The sequence below is a fragment of the Salmo salar genome, chromosome ssa12 (assembly GCF_905237065.1).
Source record: "Salmo salar chromosome ssa12, Ssal_v3.1, whole genome shotgun sequence".
NCBI lineage: Eukaryota > Metazoa > Chordata > Actinopteri > Salmoniformes > Salmonidae > Salmo > Salmo salar.
The window spans coordinates 75,469,174-75,482,664 of NC_059453.1; the positions used below are offsets into that span (position 1 = coordinate 75,469,174).

At 46.9% G+C, this 13,491-nt stretch overlaps 1 protein-coding gene across 1 annotated transcript in view; it reads right to left on the minus strand.

Annotated features, from left to right (window-relative positions):
* Positions 1 to 13,491, minus strand: part of LOC106565841 (membrane-associated guanylate kinase, WW and PDZ domain-containing protein 1) — a 182,314-nt gene that overhangs the window by 36,322 nt on the left and 132,501 nt on the right. The window contains 7 exon segments of the mRNA XM_014133422.2: positions 4,443 to 5,075; positions 5,372 to 5,557; positions 6,103 to 6,222; positions 7,095 to 7,180; positions 8,089 to 8,146; positions 11,615 to 11,650; positions 13,249 to 13,331. Of these exon segments, the coding sequence (XP_013988897.2) occupies positions 4,443 to 5,075; positions 5,372 to 5,557; positions 6,103 to 6,222; positions 7,095 to 7,180; positions 8,089 to 8,146; positions 11,615 to 11,650; positions 13,249 to 13,331 (1,202 nt within the window).

Sequence of the window (13,491 nt, forward strand, 5' to 3'; positions counted from 1 at the left end):
AAAAAGCAGAGCATTAGGGCTGTAGCGCTGTATAATGGTGGTCATTATTAAAGCAACATAGGAAGAGGGGAGCAGTTTGTGAGAGCAGAATGCTCAGCCAATGTCCTGTTCCGTTTCTGAACACTTAGCTTTACACGGCTGATGTTCAGGTCTTTCAGTTCCACAAATTCAGCTCCAATGCCAGTTAAGACCACTCTGTATGTCTGTGGAAATACTCCAATTACATGTCTCTCTCAGTGTGAGTCAGGGCTCTTTGTGAAGGTGGGTTTCTTGGTAGTGGGTACTGCCTGGAGATTGGAGTGAGAGACCAAAGTTCAATCATCCCCCTCATGCACTGCATCTTCTATTCAGATCTTTGTGAGACAGTTTTTCTAATCATACAATCTGTGTCAAAAGCCCAGCCCTAAGTTCTCATTAGAACGTTTAACTGACACAGACAGTCTCATCCACGCATGCATGCATGAACTATGTGGGTGCCACAGGGTTCAATTCTCGGGATGACTCTTTTCTCTGTATATATCAATGATGTCGCTCTCGCCGCTGGTGATTCTCTGATCCACCTCTTCGCAGACTACAACATTCTGTACACAGTTGAAGTCGGAAGTTTACATACACCTGAGCCAAATTCATTTAAACTCAGTTTTTCAAAACTCCTGACATTTAATCTTTGTTAAAATTCCCTGTCTTAGGTCAGTTAGGATCACCACTTTATTTTAAGAACGTGAAATGTCAGAATAATAGTCGAGAGAATGATTTATTTGAGCTTTTATTTCTTTCATCACATTCCCAGTGGGTCAGAAGTTTACATACACTCAATTAGTATTTGGTAGCATTGCCTTTAAATTGTTTAACTTAGGTCAAACGTTTCAGGTAGCCTTCCACAAGCTTCCCACAATAAATTGGGTAAATGTTGGCCCATTCGTCCTGACAGAGCTGGAGTAACTGAGTCAGGTTTGTAGGCCTCCTTGCTCGCACACGCTTTTTCAGTTCTGCCCACACATTTTCTATAGGATTGAGGTCAGGGCTTTGTGATGGCCACTCCAATACCTTGACTTTGTTGTCTTTAAGCCATTTTGCCACAACTTTGGAAGTATGCTTGGGGTCATTGTCCATTTGGAAGGCCCATTTGCGACCAAGCTTTAACTTCCTGACTGATGTCTTGAGATGTTGCTTCAATATATCCACATAATTTTCCTGCCTCATGATGCCATCTATTTTGTGAAGTGCACCAGTCCCTCCTGCAGCAAAGCACCCCCACAACATCATGCTGCCACCCCCATGCTTCACGGTTGGGATGGTGTTCTTTGGCTTGCAAGCCTCCCCCTTTTTCCTCCAAACATAACGATGGTCATTATGGCCAAAGAGTTCTATTTGTGTTTCATCAGACCAGAGGACATTTCTCCAAAAAGTAAATCTTTGTCCCCATGTGCAATTGCAAACCGTAATCTGGCTTTTTTATGACGGTTTTGTAGCAGTGGCTTCTTCCTTGCTGAGCAGTCTTTCAGGTTATGTCGATATAGGACTCGTTTTACTGTGGATATAGATACTTTTGTACCTGTTTCCTCCAGCATCTTCACAAGGTCCTTTTCTGTTGTTCTGGGATTGATTTGCACTTGTCGCACTAAAGTATGTTCATCTCTAGGAGACAGAACACATTCCTGAGCGGTATGATGGCTGCGTGGTCCCATAGTGTTTATACTTGTGTACTATTGTTTGTACAGATGAACATGGTACCTTCAGGCATTTGGAAATTGCCCCCAAGGATGAACCAGACTTGTGGAGGTCTACAATTTCTTTATGAGGTCTTGGCTGATTTATTTTGATTTTCCCATGATGTCAAGCAAAGAGGCACTGAGTTTGAAGGTAGGCCTTGAAATACATCCACAGGTACACCTCCAATTGACTCAAATTATGTCAATTAGCCTATCTGAAGCTTCTAAAGCCAAGACATAATTTTCTGGAATTTTCCGAGCTTTTTAAAGGCACAGTCAACTTAGTGTATGTAAACTTCTGACCCACTGGAATTTTGATGCAGTGAATTATAAGTGAAATAAAAAAATTACTTGTGTCATGTACAAAGTAGATGTCCTAACTGACTTGCCAAAACTATAGCTTGTTAACAAGAAATTTGTGGAGTGGTTGAAAAACGAGTTTCAATGACTCCAACCTAAGTGTATGTAAACTTCCGACTTCATCTGGCCCTTCTTTGGACACCATGTGTTAACAAACCTCCAAACGAGCTTCAATGCCATACAACACTCCTTCCGTGGCCTCTAACTGCTTTTAAGTGCTAGTAAAACTAAATGCATGCTCTTCAACAACTAGCATCACTACTCTGGACGGTTCTGACTTATGTGGACAACTACAAATACCTAGGTGTCTGGTTAGACTGTAAACTCTCCTTCCAGACTCACATTAAGCATCTTCAACCTGGACCTCCTGGGTGGCGCAGTGGTCTAAGGCACTGCATCGCAGTGCTAGCTGTGCCACCAGAGACTCTGGGTTCGAGCCGAGGCTCTGTTGCAGCCGGCCGCGACCGGGAGGCCCAAGGGGCGGCGAAAAATTGGCCTAGCGTCGTCCGGGTTAGGGAGGGTTTGTCTCATCGCGCACTAGCGACTCCTGTGGCGGGCCAGGCGCAGTGCACCCTGACCAGGTCGCTAGGTGTACAGTGATTCCTCTGAAACATTGGTGCGGCTAGCTTCCGGGTTGGATGCGCACTGTGTTAAGAAGCAGTGCGGCTTGGTCGGGTTTTGTTTCGGAGGACGCTTGGCTCTCGACCTTCGCCTCTCCCGAGTCCATGCGGGAGTTGTAGCGATGAGACAAGACAGTAACTACTAACAATTGGATACCACAAAATTGGGGAGAAAAAGGGGGTAAAAAAAAAAGCATCTTCACTCTAAAATGTTATCTAGAATCAGCTTCCATACGAGGGTATGCCAAACATACCCTCGTAAAACTGACTATCCTACCGATCTTTGACTTTGGCGATGTCATTTACAAAATAGCCTCCAACACTCTACTCAACAAACTGGATGTAGTCTATCACAGTGCCATCCGTTCTGTCACCAAAGCCCCATATACTACCCACCACTGCAACCTGTATGGTCTCTTTGGCTGGCCCTCGCTATATAGTCGTCGCCAAACCCACTGGCTCCAGGTCATCTATAAGTCTTTGCTGGGTAAAGCCCTGTCTTATCTCAGCTCACTGATCACCATAGCAACACTCACACGTAGCACGCGCTCCAGCAGGTATATTTCACTGGTAATCCCCAAAGCACACCGAACTACCATATCCCCATATCGTTATTATAATGTTTTTGCTCCTTTGCACCTCACTCCAGTGTTTAATTGCTAAATTGTAATTATTTTGCCACTATGGCCTATTTATTGCCTTACCTCCCTAATCTTCTACATTTGCACACACTGTACATAGATTTTTCTATTGTGTTATTGACTGTAAGTCTGTGTTGTTGTTTTTGTCGCACTGCTTTGCTTTATCTTGGCCAGGTCACAGTTGTAAATGAGAACTTGTTTTCAACTAGCTTACCTGGTTAAATAAAGGTGAAATAAAAATTAAATAAAATGAACGCACGCACGCGCACACACACATACATCACATCTAGGATGGAAGAAATTTTGACACCACAATTGGATCTCAACGCAACTTTGTGTGATACCTATAAAGTAACAGACACAGACTATAGTGTAGACAGTGTATGTCAGAGAGAGAGAGAAAAATAAAGAGAGAAAGACAGAGAGAAAGAGAGAGAGACACAGATATAAAAAAGGCACAGAGAGCGAGAGAGTGAGAGAGAAAGAGAGAGACAGTGTGACAGAAATGAGACAGTAACACAGAAAGACCCACAGGAGGAACTGAGGAACCCAGCTACATATTTATGAGACTTTCTGACCTGGAACAAGATCTACGCTTTCTCTCTTTACTGCTCTGGATTTTCTCTCACTCTCCAAATGTCTCTTCCACTAACAATCTCTGCAACCATCTCTCACATTCTTTCGGTATTCATATTATCTCCATTCTCTCACTAACTTCCCTGTGTTCCTTCTATCTAGCTCTTTAGTATCTCTAGGTTTTCCACATAAACTAGATTCCCATCTCCCCCTCAACTTTCCATGCCTAGTTAAACAACGGTTAAATGTAAAAAATATATATAATAAAAATAACACAGGCCTTGTTTTAGGGCTAACCTTAACCCTACCCATTTTTTGTGTGTGAATTTTTTGCATGTTTTAGCAACTTCTGGATTCATGACAATGGTGATGGAGAGAAGAGGCGGGAGTAAGAGGCAGGCTTGCCAATTAGAACTCAGATCTCAGCATGTCGTGGGTCTATGTCTTACCTCCACCTATCAGATCTTAGCATGTTGTGGGTCTATGTCTTACCTCCACCTATCAAATCTCAGCATGTTGTGAGGCTGTCTTACCTCCGCCTCTCTGCACCAGCATGCTGACCTCACTTCCTTTGGGGCACTTGCTGAGCAGGTCCACCACTTGGTTGTGGCTCATGCTCTGGACATTCCTCTTGTTCACCTCCACGATAATGTCCCCCTCCTTCAGGCCCCTGCAGCGGGGGTAGTCCACTATCTGTTTGACCCTCTGTCCTCCCCCTGCAGGGCTGTCTGCAATGGTGAATCCAAAGCCTTTGTCTCCCTTCTCCATGTGCACTGTGATCAGCTCCGGCTGCGTCGCTATGGATGACGCCAGCGTCACAGAGTCGCTGAGGTAACCGTGCGAGCTGTTGGACGCCACCTCGGCGGAGGAGGGGCTGTGTGGTCTCGACTCCCTCATGCCATTAACGGGGCCTCCAGTATGGCTGCCATGGCTGGACGGGGAGTCGTAGCTATCCTGGCCATTGACGATGATGGGCTCCTTGTCCACGATGGCCACGGAGGTCACCATGCTGGTGTTGGGGTCGTCGGGGTCAAAAGGAAGGGGGTAGCCGCGGCACAGCTCCAGGTTGACCATGGAGCCAATATGGATGGACTGGAAGACCTTCACCACCTGGGCATGGGTGTAGCCTAGCACGCACGTGTCATTGACACTCACGATCACGTCACCTGGGGGAAGAGAAGAAGAAATGAATGTTGAATAATTAGCTCCATGTCAAAAACTAAAATCTTGGAAGTAACACAAACTGTAGAACACCTACAGTACACTATAAAACCTACACCAGTAAAGTGTCACCAATCCGGATTCTGGAGAGCACCAGATTCAGCTAATAAACCAATCAATCAACCTTGATTAGTCAATTGTTTTAGTGCGGGTTGGAACAAAAGCCTGCACACTCTGTAGCTCTTAAGGAGTTGGAGAACACCTCTTAATAATGACAGGGAACGATAGAGCGGCGGCCCACCTGTCTCCATCTTGCCGTCGAGGGCAGCAGGCCCGTCCAAAACCAGACTCTTGATCTGAAGGAACTCATCAGGCTCATCGCCTCCGACTACGGTGAAGCCGAACCCCCGGTGGCTCTTCCTCAGTTTGGTGTTGATGAAGGTTCCCTTTAGCTCTGCTGGGTTCCGCGTGAAGAAGGGCTTCCCTCCTGAGGAACACACACAAGCCTTACACACCTTTCATAAGAACACATTGATCTCATGTGCTGTGCTAGCCAAAGAAGGAGGGGCTATCCTACACAGTCTTGGCTCGGGATCAGTGAGGGCTCTGTGAGAGATATGTTGGTGTGACAAGCTCCATGAATCGTAAAGAGACTGATTATGATTGATAGATTAATTAGGCTAAGAGGGATTCAAAGAGCTAGGGGGTACCAGCCTGTCTATGCCTGAGAATGGGGGTAATCCTATGGTAAATCCCCCAGACTGTGCCCCAGCCTCAGTCTATGAGGCTGCTATCCCCTATGGAGAGCTACACTTTTGGGTAGAGAGGGAGAGGGGGAGAGAGAGGGAGGGGGCAGAGAGAGAGGACGGGTTAGAGAGAGTGTGAGAGGCAGAGAGAGAGAAAGATAGAGAGAGAGGAGATAGGGGTTGAGGGAGTAAATTGATGAGGAACAGGAAACACATCCACAATGTTGCAGAGAGAAATGGACCAATACCCTCATAAAACTAGGATATTAACCTGGCCAGGACTTACGTTTGGGCCCGATGAGGGGTGGCAGTGGGGGTCCAGCCTGGGGATCCCTGTAGGTTTCCTGGTGGTTGGCAGTATAGCTGGCTAGCGGGGCACCAGCCAGGGTGGCGTCCTCTATCCATTCTGGAACAGCAAAGGGCATACTTCCTGTCTCTGGTGCCTGTACAGTTACACCGAGTCCTTATGGTTCCCCACAATGGGTGGCTAGGAAACTACTCTACTGCAATGAGCCACAATGGCTGCCAATGAAAGCAATACCACGTAATCCAATCTCTGACAGATCTAAATGACAGCCTCACTGTGTAATGTATCAGAGGCTTAAGTCTTCATTAATATTCTCAGTATCAAGATTCAATCAATGAAAGAGTAAAAGTCTTCACAGATATTGAGCGTAAAGAGATATTGAGCTTAAAGGAGGAAAAGGCAGCAAGTAATCAAGTCAGAAGCGTATTTAGCTGAGCCTGCAGAAAGGGGATCAATAGCCTGGTCCCTAGTGGTGTGACCTGCATGTCTAGGGAAAATCTGAGTGACATTGTACATCTAATATAGAGAGAGGTAAACAGGGCACACTCGGACTTAAACCACTTGTCCTGAAAAACCTTTCACTGGGAGAGCAAGACCCAGAAAGAATTCAAATATAGGGATACATTTACATTGCTGTAAAACACTCTTCAATGTTTAATTGTCAAACCCAAACTTACCTAGAACTGCACACTTCCAAAATTATTCACATAAGCACAAATCCTTCGGAGAGAGAATCAGTGACACTTAAAACATTGCCAAATTAAACCAAAAAGACCTCTCTTCAAGGCCATTAAAATAAATCATAGGTATGCCTTTATGGTTTCTCGACAGCAAATCATAAAGCGCCAGAAGCAGAGTAGAGCAGAGCAGAGCAGCAGGACAAAGAGACAGACAGGCACGATCACAGACATGAAGAAAGAAAAGAATGACGCCCGGCAGGGCTGGAAACGAACCTTGGATGTAGCGCTCACCTTCTGGTGGCTGCTGTTGCTCGAGCTGCTTCAGCCGCTTAGCCTCCAGTATAGGGTTCTCATACTGGGTCTTCCTGTTAATGTGACTGAGAGAGGGAGGAAGAGAGGGAGGGAAAAGCAGAGAATGAGACAGGAAGGGAGAAAGAGATAGAGAAAGATAATTGAGTCAGTGAAAAGTAGAGAGTAAGTAAGAACAAGGGGGATAATAACAGGAAAGAAATGAGACCAAAAAGAGAAAGAAAAAAGAACAGAAGAAAGCCAATGGGATCAGGCAAGGGATGGAGAAGGGATAAAGAAAGAGAAAGATTGAGTTACAGAGAGGCAGTGATGAAAGAGTGAACACAACACACAGATAGACAAAGTCTCTGGTGGCCTATGCTCCAGGAGCCAAGGGCTTAAGTCACAGAAGTCAAGTCTGGTACAGACAATGCTCTGGTGGATCAGAGGAGACAAGTCTGGTACAGACGATGCTCTGGTGGATCAGAGGAGACAGAGACGACAAGGCCTGAATATCAACAGCATCACACAATCACTGAGGAGCACTGCTTCAGGAGGTTAACACCACCACCTCATACCACAACCCGAGAAGGAATTAAAGGAGCAGTACACCGTAAGGAAATTACACTTCAAACAGTATGGAAACATTATGCAATTATGCATTAAACAGGAAACAATAGGAATAATGTATATTGAAAAATCTCAGACAACAAAACTGGGCATCTGCCTCTAAGGTATTGCTTTGAACAACATCAAAACATATGCATGTATTGCTATTAATGCACAGCTCCAAGGGTCTCGCACTAGATGAGAAACCCTGTGTCTAAATCATCATGACGGCAACAAAATGGCCTATAATCCCCAAAACAGCCTGCATTTGATGTTGTTTTGCAATGTTCCGGGGCACTGCTCAGTGTTAAATGCATTGTAAATGTACAGTACAGTGAGGCCATTTTAAATGCGACAGATGTGTGTGTGTGTGTGTGTCGCCACTTACTCCACATAGTAAACACCATAGACTGGGTCATCTATTTTCTCCCAGCCTGTTGGCAGCTCTGGAAGAGAGGTAGAGAGAGGAGGAAACGGTACGTTGTTAGAGATGGTCATTGTTAAGACAGAAGGTCACTGAATACCTTTTCCTACCACACACAGCCTGTCAGTCACCGGGGAGTGAACAGCACTCCAGAGGCTGTCTGGACCTGGCTCTTGGCTCCTGGCAGGACACGGCTGACATTTAACACATCAGATAGACACTACGGGGGGATTTGACCGGTCATGATCAACACCAGACGCTCAGATGGAGAAGAGGAGCTGGCGGTATGTGTGTGTGGTGGTCTAAATGTCAATTTTGGTTTAAAAATGTGTGGTTTAAATACATCACGTGAAGATATATTTTCTTATTGTTCATGGCAGTAAGGGAATCTGATGTACAATGTTGACCGACGTTGTTGATGTAGACGTGGTGTGTATATAATGGTATTCAATGTTGTCCTTGATTGTTTTATCACAGTCTGTCGCATGGCATTGTAGAACTTCACGAACTCGATCATGTATTTATTCACCGCGGTCGTAAGAGGATGTTTTTATTTTTGGGTGTAACCAGGGACACTCACATGTATATCTTCCATGACATCGATGCTGAGAATGAATGCCATAAATGGCCTGACCACAATGCCATAAAAATGAGACCAAATAAATCAGGACTGATTAGATAGAGACATGCATTAGTCATCTGTGAAGCTGCTGTAAAGGCTGCTACATTGATACAGTCTCAGTATGTCTCAGTACGGCAGAGCAACTCATTATCTCTCCATACAGAGTAGTGTGATTAAAACAGCAGAGATGGAGTTAGCTAGCTACTGTACCAATGGCTATAGGGAAATGTCAGAGTGCTGTAATTGGTTACAAACAGATGTGTATAACTGAGTCCTCCGCTGTACAGTATCAGTCCTGCATCTCATTAGCCTCAGCCTATTACCTCAGCCTATATTCTGACGAGTGGTGTACACATTCCCTCCGCCAGCTTTAGAGGATTTGGAGTCAAGGTGTTAAGCCGGGAGAGTGACGGCAAGGAATTAGGGGGTTGTGTTATGGTTGGAACATCCACAATACAAGGACAAGGCTTTAATATTGTCAGATGTTCTGAAGGGGAACATTATACTTTGAGCCAGCAGCACATCACTCACTGTAAATTAGAATCACTCTGTATTTCACACCAGAGTGTCTGTATTTCTTTTTTTAATGTACTTTATTTATAGATTTTCAGATTTGAGAACAAAAAGAAAAACAGAGAACAAACCCAACCCCTCATTCACCCACCCAGCCATACAGCCATCCTACCCATCCCCCTAACCCAACCCATCCCTTCCTCCCATCCCCCCAACCCATCCCTTCCTCCCATCCCCCCAACCCATCCCTTCCTCCCATCACCCCCCAACCCATCCCTCCCTCCCATCCCCCCCAACCCAACCCATCCCACCCCAACACAACCCATCCATTCCTCCCATCCCCCCAACCCATCCCTTCCTCCCATCCCCCCAACCCAACCCATCCCTTCCTCCCAACCCATCCCTTCCTCCCATCCCATCCCTTCCTCCCATCCCCCCAACCCAACCCATCCATTCCTCCCATCCCCCAACCCAACCCATCCCTTCCTCCCATCCCCCCAACCCAACCCATCCCTTCCTCCCATCCCATCCCTTCCTCCCATCCCATCCCTTCCTCCCATCCCCCCAACCCAACCCATCCCTTCCTCCCATCCCCCCAACCCAACCCATCCCTTCCTCCCATCCCCCCAACCCAACCCATCCCTTCCTCCCATCCCATCCTCCCATCCCATCCCTTCCTCCCATCCCCCCAACCCAACCCATCCCTTCCTCCCATCCCCCCAACCCAACCCATCCCTTCCTCCCATCCCCCCAACCCAACCCATCCCTTCCTCCCATCCCCCCAACCCAACCCATCCCTTCCTCCCATCCCCCAACCCAACCCATCCCTTCCTCCCATCCCATCCCTTCCTCCCATCCCATCCCTACCTCCCATCCCCCCAACCCAACCCATCCCTACCTCCCATCCCCCCAACCCAACCCATCCATTCCTCCCATCCCCCAACCCAACCCATCCCTTCCTCCCATCCCCCAACCCAACCCATCCCTTCCTCCCATCCCCCCAACCCAACCCATCCCTACCTCCCATCCCCCCAACCCAACCCATCCCTTCCTCCCATCCCCCCAACCCAACCCATCCATTCCTCCCAAGACACATCCCTCCCTCCCGCTCTCACCCATCCTCCGATCCCACCCATCCATCCACCCACCCACCAGTGGCTGTATTTCTAAAGGAGATCCTGCCTGTGTGTTATTATTGCTGGGTGCCAGAGCCATCACTGCTGGCCTTGCTGATACTGAGTGGGTATAGTGGGATGAATCTGACACTTCAAAAAGAGCTCCCCCTCTCCACGGTCCCCCGACGACCCCCACGCACACTCCAGCTCAAGGGTGACTAAGGTGACAAATTGTCGATTAAACATTTTGCATCTCATTCTGTCTTCCTGACTATTTGATTTCTCCTGAGCGAGGAGCTGCACTACAGGGGCCATACGTCTGCAGTCCTATACACAACTGGTGTAATTGCCTTTCATAATCAATACGTATTGACTGTGTTCATCCAATCTGAGCTATGGTATTAACAATGGCTGCCCCTACCTTGGCTGCTGTTCACAACATGGAGGAGGCCAAACACTGGTCTAGGATCAGTTCACCCTCACTTACCTCAGACCTAACCTTAAACCAGGGGTGTTTTCATGTCTCCCTAGCAATTAATTGATATCACTGATTGACCTGGTATTGCACACTCCTGGTTTCTCAGGTCTAAATCAATCTCTGATTAATAGAAAATAACAAACATTCTCAAATACCGATGACAATGGAGGATTGTGACTATTCACCCAAGTATTCCCCTAATAGAATAGTGGGTAGTAGTTTTCTGAGCCCATCTCAGAGCCATGGCTGTTAAAAGCCCCCATCTGGCTCCAGAGACTGATGCACCAGCAGACAGTGGTGGGTAAAGTGCTCTTTGCTACCCCAGTTTGCTAGCCCAGTTATAATATGAGCTCCAGTGGATGGAATGATGGGCTTGAGAGTGAGAGGTCCATTTGACGAGAGGCCCATTAGGAAATGATCATCAGGTCAATGTGCCTCTCGTCAATGGTTCTCTCTTTAAGAGGGCATGCTGGCTCGCCGGGCGTGTGGGTTAACCCTGCAAGAACTGCCCACTCAGCAGACACAAGCCCGCAAGCTCGCACACACACACGCAAGCACACACAGACAATATATTACAATATATTATTAACCATTTGATTATAATGTTTACATCCTCTAGGCAGAAAGGGAGAGATGTTATAAGCTGTAAGAAGTGACATTGTGACATTGTTGTCACTGAAGCAGTACAGGAAACATGTTATACAGTAGCCAGGTTTCCCAGAGGACACAGCATGGGGGAGGGGAGAAAAGAAAGAGGCCTACCTAGCTCACTGTCCAGCTCTTCTGTGTGTACCCCTTCTTCTCCAGGAGAAAGCCAGCAGACCAGGAGAGAGAGTGGAGGACCAAGTGTGGGGGGGGTGAAGAGACAGGGGGGAAAAGGAGAGAGAGCAGGGAAGAGAAAGAGCACCAGAGGGTTAGAGATTGATTTTGATTCCAAGCCTCAAGCAAGCTAAGAGAGCAGCAAAATTTGTCTCCATACATTGTAAAAACATAATGTGTCTGGAATGGTTTGTAAGGTGTCTGGAATGGTTTTCTCCCGAGTTGCGCAGCAGTCTAAGGAACTGCATCTCAGTGCTAGAGGTGTCACTACAGACACTGGTTAGATTCCAGGCTGTATCACAACCGGCCGTGATTGGGAGTCCCATCGGGCGGCGCACAATTGGCCCAGCGTCGTCCGGGTTAGGGTTTGGCCGGGGTAGGCCATCATTGTAAATAAGAATTTGTTCTTAACTGACTTGCCTAGTTAAATAAAAGGATAAATAAAAATCAAATAAATAAAAAGGTGTGAACCCAAGCTAAATCTATACTAAAATCACTTCATGCATCTTGCCAATATCTGTCATATCTTTATATAAGCCACGGTCTGTAACATAACGTTAAACACACTTCCTACTTTGCCATTGGGTGACACTGTTTCATATTTACTAAAGCCCTCGAAAAATCAGCTCCAGAAATCAATAGGTGCATTAAAGTGAAATAAATGTGTCATACCAGAGAGACAGACATTATAATACTGAACATTTTAGGTTGGGGCGGGTGAAAACAGCTGCCACTAAATATGAATCATAGTTCATGCACTATATGCTTGAAAATATGAATAATCTCTCCATCTATCCTGTGTCCTCATGCAGCGGCTTGAGAGGACAGAACTAATAGGAGCTATCTCATCAACACAAGTACCTCAGAACACATGTAGAGGACACATGGTGGGGGAGAGGATGGGAGAGAAAGACAGGAGGGAGAGAGAGGAGGGAACAGAGAGGAGGGGAGATAGAGATGGGGAGATAGCGGTGGAGATATAGAGGTGGGGAGAGGAGAGGAGGGGAGGGGAGGGGAGAGAGAGGAAGGAGGAGGGGAGAGAGAGGAGGGAGTGGAGGAAGGAGAGGAGGGAGTGGAGGAAGGAGAGGAGGGAGTGGAGGGGAGAGAGAGGAGGGAGTGGAGGAAGGAGAGGAGGGAGTGGAGGAAGGAGAGGAGGGAGTAGAGGGGAGAGAGAGGAGGGAGTGGAGGAAGGAGAGGAGGGAGTGGAGGAAGGAGAGGAGGGGAGAGAGAGGAATGAGAGGAGGGAGTGGAGGAACGAGAGGAGGAAGGAGAGAGATGCAGATGAAGTGCTAGTGTTTTGAGTGGGTGGGAGGGCTTGTGTTTGCTCCTCTACAGTTCAAGGTACATATTTTATTGATGCTAGATGATTCAAATAACCCAGTCAGTCCTTCAGGCTGCTGGGGCGTCTTGCTCAGACGTTAGCGCAGGCAGGCAGTACACGAGAGACCAGAATATTACTCTGTCTCATTTCATACTATGGTGGCTCAAGTGTGCCATCTGCAGGCCACTCATGGAATCACAGATCTGACAGACAAGCATCCGATTTCACACACACACAAAGCCTGTGGTGGACGTACCATCATCTTCACATTCTTCCAGAGGTTTGGGAGGCTTGTCCAGGCAGCGTGGGTCGATCCAGGAAGTGGTTTTTGTGTTGTGGCTATAGATAGACACACATGACAGAGTCACAGACAGACACATTGTTCTGACTGGGAAGACATCAAACACTCACTGTCTGAAAAACATCCTCACTTCCATGGCTAAATATGATACACACTGTGAAGTAATCAGACTCAATGTTAAAGGCAAGTGTCAAAGGT